At 41.1% G+C, this 19467-nt stretch overlaps 2 protein-coding genes across 4 annotated transcripts in view; both read right to left on the reverse strand.

The window, feature by feature from the left end:
- epn3b (epsin 3b) overlaps positions 1–16370 on the reverse strand; it is a 40074-nt gene extending 23704 nt beyond the window's left edge. For 2 of the 3 annotated variants that reach the window (XM_061988122.2, XM_061988120.2), the window contains exons 1-5: positions 16185–16370; positions 15880–16023; positions 6915–7046; positions 6673–6831; positions 1740–1823 (exon numbers count right to left, since the gene is read on the reverse strand). In XM_061988122.2, coding sequence (XP_061844106.2) covers positions 1740–1823; positions 6673–6831; positions 6915–7046; positions 15880–15888 — 384 coding nt within the window. In that variant the 5' untranslated portion in view covers positions 15889–16023; positions 16185–16370. The remainder of the gene's footprint in view (positions 1–1739; positions 1824–6672; positions 6832–6914; positions 7047–15879; positions 16024–16184) is intronic. The other variant, XM_061988121.2, reaches the window with a different exon arrangement.
- Positions 16371–16472: 102 nt separating this feature from the next.
- mycbpap (mycbp associated protein) overlaps positions 16473–19467 on the reverse strand; it is a 32587-nt gene continuing 29592 nt past the window's right edge. Inside the window, exon 15 of the mRNA XM_072916414.1 lies at positions 16473–16578. The gene's annotated coding sequence lies outside the window, so the exon portion shown is untranslated. The remainder of the gene's footprint in view (positions 16579–19467) is intronic.

Below are 19467 nucleotides of genomic sequence, written 5' to 3' on the forward strand. Positions count from 1 at the left end.
AAACACATTAATGGAGAGGCAAAGGGAAGGAAAAACTGTGGTCAGAAAAAGTGTACAAGCGATAGGGATCACCGCGCCCTGGTCAAGATTGTGAAAAAAAACCCATTCAAAAATGTGGGGGAGATTCAGAAGGAGTGGACAGCTGCTGGAGTCAGTGCTTCAAGATCCACCACCAAGAGACGCTTGGAAGACATGGGTTTCAACTGCCGCATACCTCGTGTCAAGCCACTGTTGACCAAGAAACAGCGCGAAAAGCGTCTCACCTGGGCTAAGGAAAAAAAGAGCTGGACTGCTGCTGAGTGGTCCAAAGTCATGTTTTCTGACGAAAGCAAATTTTGCATTTCCTTTGGAAATCGAGGTCCCAGAGTCTGGAGGAAGACAGGAGAGGCACAGGATCCACGTTGCCTGAAGTCTAGTGTAAAGTTTCCACCATCAGTGATGGTTTGGGGTGCCATGTCATCTGCTGGTGTCGGTCCACTCTGTTTCCTGAGATCCAGGGTCAACGCAGCTGTCTACCAGCAAGTTTTAGAGCACTTCATGCTTCCTGCTGCTGACCTGCTCTATGGAGATGGAGATTTCAAGTTCCAACAGGACTTGGCGCCTGCACACAGCGCAAAATCTACCCGTGCCTGGTTTACGGACCATGGTATTTCTGTTCTAAATTGGCCCGCCAACTCCCCTGACCTTAGCCCCATAGAAAATCTGTGGGGTATTGTGAAAAGGAAGATGCAGAATGCCAGACCCAAAAACGCAGAAGAGTTGAAGGCCACTATCAGAGCAACCTGGGCTCTCATAACTCATAACTCATCGACTCCATGCCACGCCGCATTAACGCAGTAATTGAGGCAAAAGGAGCTCCAACCAAGTATTGAGTATTGTACATGCTCATATTTTTCATTTTCATACTTTTCAGTTGGCCAACATTTCTAAAAATCCCTTTTTTGTATTAGCCTTACACAATATTCTAATTTTGTGACACACGGAATTTTGGATTTTCATTTGTTGCCACTTCAAATCATCAAAATTAAATGAAATAAACATTTGAATGCATCAGTCTGTGTGCAATGAATAAATATAATGTACAAGTTACACCTTTTGAATGCAATCAAAATATTCTAATTTACTGGCTTTTACCTGTATTGTGTCATTTTACATTTTATTATTTTGTCAACATTATTAAGGACAAGTGGTAGAAAATTAATTATTAATCTACTTGTTCATTTACTGTTAATATCTGCTTACTTTCCCTTTTAACATGTTCTATGTACACTTCTGTTAAAATGTAATAATCACTTATTCTTCTGTTGTTTGATATTTTACATTAGTTTTGGATGATACCACACATTTGGGTATCAATCCGATACCAAGTAGTTACAGGATCATATATTGGTCATATTCACTTCTTTTCAGAGGCAGTATTGTATTTCAGAGGCGGGTTGTATGCAATTTATTTGTGCCTTCATCATATGTCATAAAAGATAAGGACCATTCCACCGAACCGGTGCCATTCATTTGTCATAACTCCAAATCTGATAAAACACATATTGAACTACTTTTACATTTGTTTGACGGTTAAGAATACTCAAATACTTCTTTAATTATTAGGGTTTTAGGATGGTTGACAGTGTGACCCCACAACAAATCCTATTTCCATTTTTTCCTATGAGCAAACAGTTTACAATTAAAAAAAACTAAACGGAGACCAACTAACATGTTCAACCTTAAAGGTTCCATCGTACCTGAATAGTGAAGGCGTTTTCCCGACACTGTTGAGCCACTCTCTCTGATCCCGTCTTCAGCAGGTAGTCCAACAGCGTCAGTGCCTGAAGTACAATGATGACAGGCAAACTGCTTAGTTTCTTTACATCTCTATTTGATTGTTTATTTTCTAAATTACTATTGTGATTTTACACCTGAAGGGATATTCATTTTTCATTCTGCTACTTCTGGGTGACATATTGTCAACACCTTTACAATTCAGTCTCTAATTCGGCGAATATTAGAGATGCGCGGTTTGCGGACACAACCGCGGAGTCCGCGGATTATCCGCGGATTATCCGCGGGTCGGGCGGTTGAAATAAAAAAAAATTAGATTTTATCCGCGGGTTGGGCGGTTGAAATAAAAAAAAATTAGATTTTAAATAGATTCAGGCGGGTGGCAGTTAAACCAATTCGGAAATATATATACATAGTTAAATGTTGTTACCCACATACGAAAAACAAGCAGGCACCGGCAGCACACCACAACAGAAGAAGAAAAGAAAAAAAGATGGCAACGCCGGCAGCAAACGTGGTACGCGACAAACTAAAAAAGGGAATACTAAAGACCAGGGGAAAAAAAGGCCAGAAAAGTTCAGCGTGGACTCGTTTTTATGAGGTTGTAAATCAGGATGATAGTAATGCTGGCTACGTGATTTGCAAGAGCTGCGACGCTGTTTATGTCTACGACAGTCACAAAACCGGGACATCTAACATGGTGCATCACATTTGTGCAAAACCCCGAACCTCCCCAAACACCCTGAGCATGAGCAGTTTCGTCCGCCGTGATCCCAGAAGAGTGCCACAGGATGTTAAAACAAGATAGAACGCAGCTGCCTGCAGCAGTTTGAGTGGCGCGAGCGCGCTTGGAGGTGCGCTCAACGCGGCTCCCAGATGATTGCGCACTGGTGTGCGTCTGGGCTGTGACAGCGTGGCACGCATTGAATGTCTCTGCTGCATTGGATCAGTCTCCTTTCTTTAACAGGCAAAAGCTTTATAACCTCACTAATGCCTTGCATCGTCTATATTAGATATATAACAACGGGTGGGTGCGGGCGGGTGCGGTTTTGATAAAATGTTTGTTCGGGTGAATGGCGGATGGGTGACGACTTTTGTGATGCGGTTGCAGATGAAATTATTGCCTATCCGCGCATCTCTAGCGAATATCTATTTTGAACTACGTGAGGCAATTTAGAGTCCTGCAAGTAAACCTGCGCAAGCACAACATACATACAGCAACTCAGAGGTCAGAGCTGAGATTCAAACCCAGAACTGGCCGGCTGCATGGTCGACGTGCTAGCCACATGTGCAACTGTCTTCTTACCCTGTAAAAACAAATATTACGTCACATATATTTCATATATTTGATAAGGGGGAATGGAGTTAGCTGTCACTGTGGAGGGAGGTGTGGCCAGCGCGCTTGCAGGAGCAAAGGTCACCGCCGCTGTCTATGGTGCTGAGGACAAGCACCATCGGATAGGGGCGGGGCATGTGCTGACGGCGAGACACAACTGGCAGGTGATTAGATTTCACAGGTGGTACGTGTTAATCTAATCATCTGTTGTCTTTAACAGTGAGCGGCCGAGTGCAGGAGGAGGAGGAGTATTGGAGAGACTGAAAAGTCCAGAAAGAACGTTTTGTCTGATGAACTTGTGGAAACAACCTTTAAACCTTTGTCAACTCTGCACATCTGGCGTATCTGGCGTATGTATCAGTGGGACCGCGAGTGCGCGACTTGTACAGTCACATTTCTTATATTCCGCCACCAGAAGGCGCTGTTTTACAAAGAGTGGTATGGACATTTACTGGAAATTGACTGTGCACCAGTGCACAAAGCAAGGTCCATAAAGACATGGATGACAGTCTGATGTGGATGAACTTGACTGGCCTGCACAGTGCACAGAGTCCTGACCTGAACCCGATAGAACACTTTTGGGATGCATTAGAATGGAGACTGAGAGCCAGGCCTTCTCGACCAACATCAGTGCGTGACCTTTTTGATTGATTGATTGATTGAAACTTTTATTAGTATATTGCACAGCACAGTACATATTCCGTACAATTGACCACTAAATGGTAACACCCGAATAAGTTTTTCAACTCGTCAATCCACGTCAATCAATTCATAGTCACCAATGCGCTTTTGGAAGAATGGTCGGAAATCCAGATAAACACACTCCACAACCTTGTGGACAGCCTTCCCAGAAGAGTTGAAGAAGAGTTGACATCATATTGACCCCTATGGGTTAGGAATGGGATGGCACTTCAAGTTCATATGTGAGTCAAGGCAGGTGGCCAAATACTTTGCATTGCATTTACTTCTGCAAATCTGGGCATCCAGATAACATCTAAATATCCTTCAATAAGCACACAAGTTTGGTATTTCCTTCTATTTTAGTGGTCATTTACAAGGAGTAAATATGGTGGCTACTCGGAGTTAGCAGCTACACAACAGCTGAGCACACAAGCTATACACATCTTATACGTGTCCTTAATTGAACAATATTGCAGTCCAAAACGCAACATTTGTCAATACAAATAAGTATTGAATAATTTCAGTTGCATATTACAGACACAAAGTCTCTCAGACACAAGCATATTAGAAAGTATCCAGAAACAAACGTGTCTGCATCATTTAACATATGAGCTTAATTGAATGCATTATTGTGGCCATTAGACGTCACCAGACACTCACACACTTCAATTTAAAGACATCAAAAGTCCATTCCAGTTAAGGTTAGTGTTTTTCATACCTATCATCTCTAAGTCATTTCACTTGATCAACCTTTTTCTAACATTACACACTACAAAATAACAAAAGTATGTTTTATTCCTGTTTATATTATACGTATATATATATATATATATATATATATATATATATATATATATATATATATATATATATATATATATATATATATATATATACAGTACAGGCCAAAAGTGCATATTACATATTATAAATGTGTACTACAACGTTACATAAACAGTACAGGCCAAAAGTTTGGACACACCTTCTCCTCATTCAATGCGCTTTCTTTATTTTCATGACTATTTTCATTGTAGATTGTCACTGAAGGAATCAAAACTATGAATTAACACATTTGGAGTGAAGCACTTCACAAAAAAAGGTGAAATAACTGGAAAACATGTTTTATATTCTAGTTTCTTTTTTGCTCTGAGTACTTTTTCGCACACTCTTGGCATTCTCTCGATGAGCTTCAAGAGGTAGTCACCTGAAAGGGTTTTCACTTCACAGGTGTGCTTGAAGTTCATCGAGAGAATGCCAAGAGTGTGCAAAGCAGCAATCAGAGCAAAGGGTGACCATTTTGAAGAAACTAGAATATAAAACTAGAGATGTCGATAAATGCTTTAAAAATGTAATATCGGAAATTATCGGTATCAGTTTCAAAAAGTAAAATGTATGACTTTTTAAAACGCCGCTGTACGGAGTGGTACACGGACATAGGGAGAAGTACAGAGAGCCAATAAACCTTAAAGGCACTGCCTTTGCTTGCCGGCCTAATCACATAATATCTACAACTTTTCACACACGCAAGTGAATGCAAAGCATACTTGGTCAACAGCCATACAGGTCACACTGAGGGTGGCCGTATAAACAACCTTAACACTATTACAAATATGTGCCACACTGTGAACCCATACCAAACAAGAATGACAAACACATTTCGGGACAGCATCCACACCGTAACACAACTAAAACACAACAGAACAAATACCCAGAACCCCTTGCAGCACTAACTCTTCCGGGACGCTACAATATACGCCCCCCCCGCTACACCCTACCCCCCCCCCCCCTCCCCACCTCAACCCCGCCCACTTCAACCTCCTCATGCTCTCTCAGGGAGAGCATGTCCCAAATTCCAAGATCCTGTTTTGAGGCATGTTAAAAAAAAAAAATGCACTTTGTGACTTCAATAATAAATACGGCAGTGCCATGTTGGCATTTTTTTCCATAACTTGAGTTAAATTATTTTGGAAAACCTTGTTACATTGTTTAATGCATCCAGCGGGGCATCACAACAAAATTAGGCATAATAATGTGTTAATTCCACGACTGTATATATTGGTATCGGTTGATATCGGAATCGGTAATTAAGAGTTGGACAATATCGGAATATCGGATATCGGCAAAAAAAGCCATTATCGGACATTTCTATATAAAACATGTTTTCAGTTATTTCACCTTTTTTTGTTAAGTACATAACTCCACATGTGTTCATTCGGTAACACTTTAGTATGGGGAACATATTCACCATTAATTAGTTGCTTATCAAAGTAACAAGACTTAATTTAGGGTTATTTGGACACTAGGGGAACATATAAGGGTTAGGGTTATTAATAAGCAATAATTCTGAGGTTATTGAGGAAAGACTCTTAGTTAATGGCTTACTGGTTGTATAATAAGGCCATGCAGAATAAGGCATTAATAAGTGACTAGTTAAAAGCCAATATGTTACTAATTTGCATGTTAATAAGCAACTAATTAATGTGTTCCCCATACTAAAGTGTTAATGTTCATTCATAGTTTTGATGCCTTCAGTGACTATCTACAATGTAAATAGTCATGAAAAGAAATAAAACACATTGAATGACAATTTTTTTTTAGCTAAATGCTATCCCCCCAAGTCAAAAAGATTGGACACTCATGCACCAGAGTAAAAATTGTGACAATAACCCTGTTCTACTCCTACAGTAAGCGTAAGATGGCTTCAGAACGTCGCTTCAGAACGTTATCTGACTGGAACAGTAAGCGAGCAATACTGTTCAGTGCAGTGAAGAAAGGCAAATGAGTTATAAGATTGGGGAGCAGCAGTGGAAAAATGATGGTGAAAAACCTGAACACCCAGAGTGAAGACATCAACTGGCAGCAAATACAACGTCATTCACCTTGTAGACGTGCCTCCAGTTCTTGCCGCTGTCGTTGAGGCGCTTCCACACCATACCCATGACCTCAGCAAAAGCCACGACATTGAATGTCAAGTCAGCAATTTCTGACATGAGCGAAGATGACGGCCCCCAGGGGTCATTTGAGGTTGCCTCACGGACCTGCACACCAACGGCAGAGGAAAAAAAAAATAACCCCCCGCTCATCTCTGACCCATGAAGACAACATAGCTGAGTACACTTACCTTAATCTCCGCCTCGGAATAGTTGTGCACTATGTTCTTCACCTGCCTGCGCAGGGCTGAAGTCGTCATGTTGATAGGTGATGGGGGACTCAGCGTGACAGAAAGTGAAGAGCAGGCCTTCAACAGGTGAAGCTGGAAAGAAGAACATGGACTGAAGGAGAGGAGAAGATGCAACTATGGCAATTAATTTTTCTCGTTAGAAATGAAAGCCAGAGGAGGACACGTTTATATCCACCCGTTTTCCGACTGTACTTATTATAGGAACTCTAACAGGTATGATTTTTTTTTTTAATGGTTGCGATCTTATTTCAAGCCACTGTTTAGTACAAAACCCAAAACCAGTCAAGTTGGCACGTTGTGTAAATGGTAAATAAAAGCAGAATACAATGATGTGCAAATCCCTTTCAACTTATATTCAATTAAATAGACTGCAAAGACAAGATACTTAACGTTCCAACTGGAAAACTTTTGTTATTTTCTGCCAATATGAGCTCATTTGGAATTTGATGCCTGCAACATGTTTCAAAAAAGCTGGCACGAGTGGCAAAAAAGACTGAGAAAGTTGAGGAATGCTCATCAAACACTTATTTGGAACATCCCACAGGTGAACAGGCTAATTGGAAACAGGCGGGCGCCATGATTGGGTGTAAAAGCAGCGTCCATGAAATGCTCAGTCATTCACATACAAGGATGGGGCGAGGGTCACCACTTTGTCAACAAACGCGTGAGCAAATTGTTAAAGAACAACATTTCTCAACGAGCTATTGCAAGGACTTTAGGGATTTCACCATCAATGGTCCGTAAAATCATCAAAAGGTTCAGAGAATCTGGAGAAATCACTGCACGTAAGCGGCAAGGCTGAAAACCAACATTGAGTGCCCGTGACCTTCGATCCCTCAGGCGGTACTGCATCAAAAAGCGACATCAGTGTGTAAAGGATATCACCACATTTGCTCAGGCACACTTCAGAAAACCACTGTCACTAACTACAGTTCGTCGCTACGTCTGTAAGTGCAAGTTAAAACTCTACTGTGCAAAGCGAAAGCCATTTATCAACAACACCCAGAAATGTCGCCGGCTTCGCTGGGCCCGAGCTCATCTAAGATGGACTAATGCAAAGTGGAAAAGTGTTCTGTGGTCTGACAAGTCCACATTTCAAATTTTTTTTGGAAACTATGGACGTCGTTTCCTCCGGACCAAAGAGGAAAAGAACCATCGGGATTGTTATAGGTGCAAAGTTGAAAAGCCAGCATCTTTGATGGTATGGGGGTGTATTAGTGCCCAAGACATGGGTAACATACACATCTGTGAAGGCGCCATTAATGCTGAAAGGTACATACAGGTTTTGGAGCAACATATGTTGCCTTCCAAGCAACGTCATCATGGACGCCCCTGCTTATTTCAGCAAAACAATGCCAAGCCACATGTTACAACAGCGTGGCTTCATACTAAGAGTGCGGGTACTAGACTGGCCTGCCTGGAGTCCAGACCTGTCTCCCATTGAAAATGTGTGGCGCATTATGAAGCCTAAAATACCACAACGGAGACCCCAGACTGTTGAACAACTTAAGCTGTACATCAAGCAAGAATGGGAAAGAATTCCACCTGAAAAGCTTCTAAAATGTGTCTCCTCAGTTCCCAAACGTTTACTGAGTGTCGTTAAAAGGAAAGGCCATGTAACACAGTGGTAAAAATGCCCCTGTGCCAACTTTTTTGCAATGTGTTGCTGCCATTAAGTTCTAAGTTAATGATTATTTGGAAAAACAAAACAAAACAAAACGTTTTTTCAGTTCAAGCATTAAATATATTGTCTTTGCAGTTTATTCAATTGAATATAAGTTGAAAAGGATTTGCAAATCATTGTATTCTGTTTTATTTACAAATTACACAACGTGCCACCTTCACTGGTTTTGGGTTTTGTATTTAACACAACTCACCATTTAACTTGAATTGCATTTGCAGGAGTAGTTGATTGGCATATGACTACTTGGTCTCGGGAACAGAACAGCAAACAGTTTACAGCAGCGCACAAGGAAATTGACAGTTGATTTTTGGTCGACTTCTTTTGACAGTTAAAGGTAGAGTTCGATGCACATTTTTAGACAATATCCAAATGTGCAACAATGGAGGTTTGCTAAAGAATAGTGACTTGGATGGCTGACATTTGGTGCACAGTCAGCAGGAAGTAGGTCAGAATCACAGAGACTCAGATGTCTGATGAGGTTTTATCACAGCTTAGCTTTTTGAGGTCAATACACAAAATAGGAACTGATCAAGAAGCCCTCTCTCGTGGGAAAACTTCCCGACGGGATATATCCTCCCCAACTTAGTATCGACTGTCAACAGCAGCTTGAATGAATGAATGTGCGGAGAAAGTTGCCACAATGATGTGACATTTGGGCGAATTTGCGAGGCCATCCATACCCTGCTAGACGCAATTCCCCACGTTCTATACTGTGGCCATTTTACTGCAATTTATCTGATTTTGTGGATTATTTCCAGTGTTTCTGATTAGTTTGCATTAGGGTTGTCTCGCTACCAATATTTTGGTACCTGTACCAATACCAAAATGTATTTCGATACTTTTCTAAATAAAGGAGACCACATGGCAATTTTGGCTTCATTTTAACAAAAATCTTAGGGTACATTAAACATCTGTTTATTATTGCAATCCAAGAACAATTTTGTCCTTAAATAAAATAGTGAACATACGAGACAAATTGTCTTTTAGTAGTAAGTAAACAAACAAAGGCTCCTAATTAGTCTGCTGACATATGCAGTAACATATTGTGTCATTTATCATTCTATTATTTTGTCAAAGATATGAGGGACAAGCTGTAAAAATGGATTATGAATCTACTTGTTCATTTACTGTTAATATCTGCTTATTTTCTGTTTCAACATGTTCTATCTACACTTCTGTTAAAATGTAATAACGACTTATTCTTCTGTTGTTTGGATGCTTTACATTAGTTTAAGGTATCGATCTGATACCAAGTCGTTACAGGATCATATATTGGTCATAATTGAAGTTATCATGTGTCCAGGGACGTATTTCCTGAGTTTATGAATATAATATTAATTAAAAAATATATATATTTTACGACGATAAAAAATATTGATGTAATCATAGTAATATAAACAAGATACGCTATTGTACTTGGTATCATTACAGTGGATGTCAGGTATAGATCCACCCATGGCATTTGTTTACATTCAGGCGCGCTAGCTTTAGCAGTGACGCCGGTGAGCTATTGTATCCTCCTACGGTGTGTAGTGAAGCATGTTTAGCTATTCCTCGTCCTGCAGGGATGATACTTGTAAGAAACTTACTTTATTCGTCGCCATGGAGGCAAGGTTTAGTTATTTAGAAGTAGCTAAAACACTGCCGACTGCGGATGGATGCTCGCTGCTAGCTAGCTCTTAAAGCACCTCTTCCTGAGGGCGTTTCAGTTTTATAACTTTTATCGTCAGTTTTTAATCCAAAATGCGTCCGTTCTCCCTTTTCTGTCTACACACTGTGTCTGCTTGTAAGTACTCCGTGATTGTGCGCTGCCGAACATGCTCGTCTGCTCGTAAAACCAGCAATGTCACGACATGACGTCATGCCCGGGAACCGGCACTTTTCAAACAGAGTATAGGACCGTTTTTGATTCATTAGTACCGCGACACTATACTAGTATCGGTATACCGTACAACCCTAGTTTGCATGACATAGTGGTGGCCGTCATTAATTACACCAATTACATCTCAAGTTCGCAGTTTGCAACCACATCTTTTTGCCGAAGTTAGTCCTCTAAGCAACCAATCTTTGAATTGACTCTCTCCTGCAAAGACCGGATCTAAAAGGTCAACGAGCGAAATAGAACTAAGAATGCAGATCTCAGTACAATATCTGGAAAGCCTGCTGCAAACTAGTTGAGGCTGGGTGCAGAGGTTTTGCTGGCCATTCAATTCTGCGAACCCTCAATTTCTATAGAAAGTGCAATCAAACAGGGCATCACAAACATCCTGGAGGCCACAGGTGGGTCCTTAAGATGGTTGCAGAGCCATGAAGCAACTCGCCAACTCATTGTCCAGCTCACTGCTGTGTTGGACAGCCTGTGACTTTTAGCTCATTGACAAGCACTGCACGAATAACTCGTTCAGTGGCGATTTCTGGACTATGGTTGTACAGAGCTAGACTGTGCAGGATGACCAGTTACATCCACACAGTGACGTGCAGTCACTAGAGGCAGGTGATAGGCAATTATTAAATTGTTATATGTATCCAGTGATTATACTATAAAGTTATTTTCCATTTAACTTCACCAGTTTTAGATTATTTTTATTCAGAATCGCTGAATTTTCACATTTGCCGTTCAAATACTGAGAAGAGACGGTGCGCTGATCAGCAGCCAGTTGAGGCACGTCACTCAGTTGTGCCTCAACATGGATTGCGGACTCGGCTAACTGCTGGCCTGCTGTGCAGTGAGACCGTATTGCTATATGAATTATATTATACATTTCCATAGTTTAGTTAGCTGAGGTATATAATGTACAGTGTATTTTGTCAACAACTGTATGTGTGTATAGTATTTCTTGTGCTGAGCAATCATAAAACTGCTGCGAAGACGCACTGGCTGTAATCCCGCCTCCTGGTGGTAGAGAATGCACCCCCGCCGTAGAATGCACCCCCTGACGGGAGTGTTATATCAACTAAGGCCCACACTTAAACTTTCCATGTGCAAGATTGAATCTATTTGAAAAAGTTATTTAATAAGAAGCCAAAAAGTTTAAAAACAATAATGTTCGTGTTGGAGGAGTTGTGAATGACAGGGCCACAACATTAGGTACACCTGCAGACTGCAGCACGGATTTCATATTTCATTCATTCACAACTCCTCCAACACGAACATTATTGTTTTTGCACTTTTTCGCTTCTTATTGAGCTGCTACATTTTTTGGTTGGGTTGTTTATTTCTTTTGAGTAACTTCTACATTTCTAAAAGGGGAGGAATGTAATAGAGTGATGATGTTTGTCTGTTGCCATCTCCTTGTTTAATGTTGGCTATAGCGTACTGGGGTTACTTTTTGGTTGGCCAACGATTTACATGGTGTTGCGCACCTGACGTCAAGTGTGTTGAGTCTGTTCTGAAGTCTACAGTAAAGAGACGTACTTCATCACCTCGCCTGGTTATTGCCTCCAACCCAATATATTACATAAAGGTAAGACCATAATAACGTTTTTTTTATTAAATGTGCTTTTTTGTGTGCTACAGTTTGTATGTGTAAAGTTAAAGTTAAGTTAAAGTACCAATGATTGTCACACACATACTAGGTGTAATGAAATGTGTCCTCTGCATTTGACCCATCCCCTTGATCACCCCCTGGGAGGTGAGGGGAGCAGTGGGCAGCAGCGGCGCCGCGCCCGGGAATCATTTTTGGTGATTTAACCCCCAATTCCAACCCTTGATGCTGAGTGCCAAGCAGAGAAGAATGCTGGTATGAGCTTTTAAACATAACCCGTTAACTGCTGCCAATCAAATGGTGAATACGATACTCTTTAGGGTTCATATGTTTGTAAATCTGACTGTGATGAAGTCAGTGCCTCACCAGCCATCAACCTCACCGCACATCACTGCATCCACACGAGTCAAAACGGCCTTGCTTTATGTGAGGCCCAGGCACAGTAGCCTCATAAGAATACACCCTTAGCGGTCTGGGCAAGTGTGCATTTAGTAGGACACACAGCCACTGAAAGGCACAATTACCAAAGTGACAAAGGGATCATCTTTCTGCAAAATCATCACAGTGTCAATGACATGATATTGACAGCAGGTCAGTACATTGTTTATATTTACAAGTCCAAAGAGAATCGAATCACAACTGAACTGTTCATTGGATGATTGTATCCTAAGAACTGTTGTTGTGCTGTGCTGGACTGAGCATGCCCTTGCTTTTAGTTGGTGAACCTCAAAAAAACCCAACACATCTTCTATTTTCTTTGTCAGGGTATACTAGTCGACTCTGTGCAGGACCTATTGGAACAATGTCTTGGTCAACCAGTGAAGAGACAAATACAACACTGTAGTGCAAGAACATTGTCAGATAATTTTGGTAGACATGTTCCATGAAAAAGCAACATTTCTGACTGGGTTCGGAAGTTCAGAGAGTATGGCACAGTGCAAAATCTTAATTGCAAAATCCCAAAGAGAAATATATTTGAGTAATTGACAATTTATTGCTACGTATGCTCGTTGGCATCCCATTTGGAGCACATTTTGGAAAGAACATGACTTTTATGCAAAGCAACCAAGACAACTGACAATTGTGCATTGACTGAAGTTTCAGGTGTTTGGACATTTGCAGGATTTAATAACTTTTTATTAGAGATGTTCGATAATGGCTTTTTTGCCGAAATACGATATTCCGATATTTTCCAACTCTTAATTACCGATTCCGATATCAACCGATACCGATATATACAGTCGCGGAATGAACACATTATTATGGCTATTTTTGTTGTGATGCCCCGCTGGATGCATTAAACAATGTAACAAGGTTTTCCAAAATAAATCAACTCAAGTTATGGAAAAAAATGCCAACATGGCACTGCCATATTTATTATTGAAGACACAAAGTGCATTCTTTTTTTTTAACATGCCTCAAAACAGTAGCTTGGAATTTGGGACATGCTTGAGGAGGTTGAGGTGGGCGGGGTTGAGGTGGGGGGGGGTAGGGGGTAGCGGGGGGTGTATATTGTAGCGTCCCGGAAGAGTTAGTGCTGCAAGGGTTTCTGGGTATTTGTTCTGTTGTGTGTATGTTGTGTTACGGTGCGGATGTTCTCCCGAAATGTGTTTGTCATTCTTGTTCTCCCGAAATGTGTTTGTCATTCTTGTTTGGTGTGGGTTAACAGTGTGGCGCATATTTGTAACAGTGTTAAAGTTGTTTATACGGCCACCCTCAGTGTGACCTGTATGGCTGTTGACCAAGTACGCTTTGCATTCACTTGTATGTGTGAAAACTTGTAGATATTATGTGATTTGGCCGGCAGAAAAAAGCAGAGCCATTAAGGTTTATTGGCGCTCTGTCCTTCTCCCTACGTCCGTGTACCACTTCGTACAGCGGCTTTTAAAAAGTCATACATTTTACTTTTTGAAACCGATACCGATAATTTACGATATCACATTTTAAAGCATTTATCGGCCGATAATATCGGCAGTCCGATATTATCGGACATCTCTACTTTTTATGAATCTGGTGTTTGGGGTCACCCTGCATTTTGTATCCCAGCAGGCACAAGACATTGACACAACATTGAGAACTTGTTGAATTAGGTCCTGACGTTAAACAACTCAAACTTAACGTTGGAACAACATGCTTTGAGTTCTGATGTTGATTTGACAATTGAACTTTGGCAATTACCCAACCAATATTGTCCAACAACAAAAAAACAACATTAAAACCATGTGCTTTTTAACAAAGTTCATTCAATGTCAGGTTGTGGCGTTGATTTGACCATTGAAATTTGGTCATTTCCCGACCAACAACGTGGATCCAACGTTAGACATCAACGTTTTCTGAATTTGCAAATACAACTATTTTGCAATGTTGTTTTCGAAGTAATGTTAGAAGACATGCGCGTATAAACAACATTGTATCAATGTCTTGTGCCTCCAACACCGCAGAGCCCATTCGGAGCACATTTTGGAAAGAACATGACTTTTATGTAAAGCGACCAAGATAACTGACGATCGTACACAGACTGAAGTTTAAGGTCTTTGGGCTGTTGCAGGATTCAATAACACTTTCAGGGGTTGTTATTTGGGGGTCACCCTACACTTTGTATCCCAGCAGGCACAAGACATTGACACAACGTTGAGAACTTGTTGAATTAGGTCCTGACGTTAAACAACTCAAACTTAACGTTGGAACAACATGCTTTTTGGCAAAGTATAATCAATGTTGAGTTCTGATGTTGATCTGACAATTAAACTTCGGTAATTACTAGGGATGATGCTCGAAACCGGTTTTCCCGGTTGTTCGATAAGAAAAGAACCAAGTCCTCGGACTCGAATCCCTGTTTGAGAACCGGTACCCGTTATTGAGACCACTACAGTAAAGAAAAAGAGTTGGTTCTTTATTCGAATCCCTGGGAACGAATCCCGTCCGGACAAGAAATGCCCCGTGGGAAAAGCGCTATACAAGTACAACCCAATTACCATTTACATGTCGTGTTCAATCCCACAAAGACGGTGACTTAAAAGTTGAATCCTGGCTTTGTAGATACACTGAGACCAAGTCTAAGCTCATTGTGTTTTTTAAACTGCACCAATTTCCTCAGAATTTTCAACAAACTCGAAGTGTTTCATCCAGAGGATTATTTGTGATTTGCACGTTTTTTTTTTTCCAGAATGTGCTTATTCTATTTTTGGCCAAAGCAAAACAAAGAAAACAACCTGGAGTCGTCTTTACTTTTAAGTTATCATGCCATGACTTTACCATTCCGGCCCACTTGGGAAAATATTTTTCCTCCATGCGGCCCCCTGAGCTAAAATGAGTTTGACTACTGTACTTAAACTTTTTCCACGTCAGTGGCCTTTTAGTTAGAGTGTCCGCCCTGAGATCGGTAGGTCATGAGTTCAATCCCCGGCCGAATCATACCAAAGACTATAAAAATGGGAGCCATTACCCCTGCTTGGCACTCAGCATCAAGGGTTGGAATTGGGGGTTAAATCACCAAAAATGATTCCCGGGCGCTGCTGCTCATTGCTCCCCTCACCTCCCAGAGGGTGAACAAGGGGATGGGTCAAATGCAGAGGACAAATTTCACCACACCTAGTGTGTGTGTGACTATCATTGGTACTTTAATTTTAACTTGAACTTAAATCAGGACATGCACATAACTAATCAAATAAGATACATTCGAACACAAATCAACATAATTACAAATCTGGTAATATCTGCCTTCCTGACAACTTACTGTTTTCATACGTCCTTTTGCAGGCAGGTTAGACCCCACAAAAATGCACAAGTAGTACTGGTGTGACGTGGTATACTACTGAAACTGCACACGTCATCACGGTAAACGTCAGAAAGCATCCTCTTAAGGGCGTCCATAGTGGGTCTGCAACATCATGCGTGCACATGCATATACACACACACACACACACACACACACACGCCCCCTCATCATATTTCCAATATGCATGAGATGCATAGATGTAACCTATTCAAAACACACATATTACGTCACCTCACACGTATTACATCATCTCACCCGGTTACCTTTCCCATTGCTCATGTCCTCGCCGCACTGCCTCTCCTCCAGCACGATGGTGGCCTCCAGCCGCGTGTGCACACAGGGATCCACGCAGTACCTCCAAGGACACAAAAACCAGCTCCGAATCCCGACTGTGATGCGAGGATTCCGCATAGGACGTGCCGAAGCACACCCGCCGCTGCTTCTCTATCTCTCTCTCTCTCTCTCTCTCTCTCTCTCCCCCCTCGCCTCACTGGATGAGACGCACGCACACATGCGTGGAGTAAAGAGATGCGTGAAGGGGGCGTCTGTTTTGCAGAGTCAGCGGTCGTGACGCGTGGCGTGGAATGAATGAGTCAGGATTCACCACGATTGGCGAATTTTGGATTATTTCACCAAGATGATGGCGATGATGTCGTTCTGTGGAGGTGGGGAAAATACAAGAAGAGGCCAATGAGGATGATATCGATTTTTCGAGATTGGATACATAATTAGAGCAGCTCATCTCTTTTTTATTTCCAAGTAACATGTTTTAACCAACTTGTGGGAGCACGGCAAATTTTATAGGGCACAAAATAGCATGCACTTTGACAGGGGTGTCCAAAATGAGGCATGGGGGCCATTTGTGGCTTGCAACAGGTCTGGTTAAAAAAAAAAAAAAAAAAAAGTACAAATGTACAAACCCCGTTTCCATATGAGTTGGGAAATTGTGTTAGATGTAAATATAAACGGAATTCAATGATTTGCAAATCCTTTTCAACCCATATTCAATGGAATGCACTACAAAGACAAGATATTTGATGTTCAAATTCATAAACTTTATTTTTTGCAAATAATAATTAACTTAGAATTTCATGGTTGCACCACGTGCCAAAGTAGTGTTCACCACTGTGTTACATCACCTTTTCTTTTAACAACACTCAATAAACGATTGGGAACTGAGAAAACTAATTGTTGAAGGTTTGAAAGTGGAATTCTTTTCCATTCTTGTTTTATGTAGAGCTTCAGTCGTTCAATAGTCCGGGGTCTTCGCTGTCGTATTTTACGCTTCATAATGCGCAACACATTTTCGATGGGAGACAGGTCTGGACTGCAGGCGGACCAGGAAAAGTACCCCCACTCTTTTTTTCCGAAGCCACGCTGTTGTAACACGTGCTGAATGTGGCTTGGCATTGTCTTGCTGAAATAAGCAGAGGTCGGCGCTTAGATGGCAGCATATGTTGTTCCAAAACCTGTAGGTACCTTTCAGCATTAATGGTGCCTTCACAGATGTGTAAGTTACCCATGCCTTGGGCACTAATGCACCCCCATACCATCACAGATGCTGGCTTTTCAACTTTGCGTCGATAACAGTCTGGATGGTTCGCTTCCCCTTTGGTCTGGATGACACGTCAAATATTTCCAAAAACAATTTGAAATGTGGACTCGTCAGACCACAGAACACTTTTCCACTTTGCATGAGTCCATCTTAGATGATCTCGGGCCCAGAGAAGCCGGCGGCGTTTCTGGATGTTGTTGATAAATGGCTTTCGCTTTGCATAGTAGAGCTTTAACTTGCACTGACAGATGTAGCGACCAACTGTATTTAGTGACAGTGGTTTTCTGAAGTGTTCCTGTGGTGATATCCTTTAGAGATTGATATCGGTATTTGATACAGTGCCGTCTGAGGGATCGAAGGTCACGGTCATTCAATGTTGGTTTCTCCAGATTCTCTGAACCTTTTGATGATATTATGGACCGTAGATGTTGAAATCCCTACATTTCTTGCAATTGCACTTTGAGAAACGTTGTTCTTAAACTGTTTGACTATTTGCTCACGCAGTTGTGGACAAAGAGGTGTACCTCGCCCCATCTTTTCTTGTGAAAGACTCAGCATTTTTTGGGAAGCTGTTTTTATACCCAATCATGGCACCCACCTGTTCCCAATTAGCCTGCACACCTGTGGGATGTTCCAAATAAGTGTTTGATGAGCATTCCTCAACTTTATTAGTATTTATTGCCACCTTTCCCAACTTCTTTGTCACGTGTAGCTGGTATCAAATTCTAAAGTTAATGATTATTTGCAAAAAAAAAAAAATGTTTATCAGTTTGAACATCAAATATGTTGTCTTTGTAGCATATTCAACTGAATATGGGTCGAAAATGATTTGCAAATCATTGTATTCCGTTTATATTTACATCTAACACAATTTCCCAACTCATATGGAAACTGGTCTAATATGCATTCAAGTACAGTCCAAACAAAGGTGAGGCATAGTTGTTTTTTTTTACTTAAATTCATATGTGCAGCTCTAATCATTGTTGATTTAAGTTGCACATTGGAGTAACAGGAAAAAGAAGGGAGTTATTTGCAACTTTTTGTTGTCTAGCTCGGTGTTCCTTTCAAGCGAAACTCCTCTTTAAAGTCTCCCATTATGGAGAAGTTGGCGGCCAACAAAGGACGGGTCATTTTAAACCGCTTCTTTGTCTCCTACGCTACATTTTGGCGCGCGAGAAGAACATTTAAACTCATTATGGAAAATATAATTTGTGTATATGACAGTGACGTGCGGTGAATTAAACACCAGGTGAGGCATAGATACTTTTGGAGTTTTTTTTTCTTACTTAAATGCATATGTGCAGCTCTAATCATTGTTGATTTAGGTAGCACATTAGAATAACAGGAAAAAGAAGGGAGTTATTCGCGTTCATAAAAACGTTATCATAATGATATTATGACACTGAGATCGGTAGGTCGTGAGTTCAAACCCCGGCCGAGTCATACCAAAGACTATAAAAATGGGACCCATTACCTCCCTGCTTGGCACTCAGCATCAAGGGTTGGAATTGGGGGTTAAATCACCAAAAATGATTCCCGGGCGCAGCCACCGCTGCTGCCCACTGCTCCCCTCACCTCCCTGGGGGTGAACAAGGGTGATGGGTCAAATGCAGAGGACACATTTCACCACACCTAGTGTGTGTGTGTGACAATAAATGGTACTTTAACGTAACTTTTTATGATAAATGGGTCCAAAAAGTATTTGATAAAGTTGTTATTTGGTCCCATTTGCTTTTAACAAAACAAATCAAGTCTTGTGAGTGTATCTTACCTTTCTGTATTCGTATCTGAAGCAGCAATAGCTATCCTCCATGAAAACACACTTTGTATGATCACATTCATTTTGTCTTAAAGTCCAGTTTAGAGAAGTATTTAATCTAGGATACAGCATGTCAGTAATTCAACCTTTTCTGAGCCAAGGCACATTTTTTTCATTGAAAAAATCCCGAGGCACACCACCAGCAGAAAACATTAAACATTTTTTTTTAACT

The sequence above is a fragment of the Nerophis lumbriciformis genome, linkage group LG27 (assembly GCF_033978685.3).
Source record: "Nerophis lumbriciformis linkage group LG27, RoL_Nlum_v2.1, whole genome shotgun sequence".
NCBI lineage: Eukaryota > Metazoa > Chordata > Actinopteri > Syngnathiformes > Syngnathidae > Nerophis > Nerophis lumbriciformis.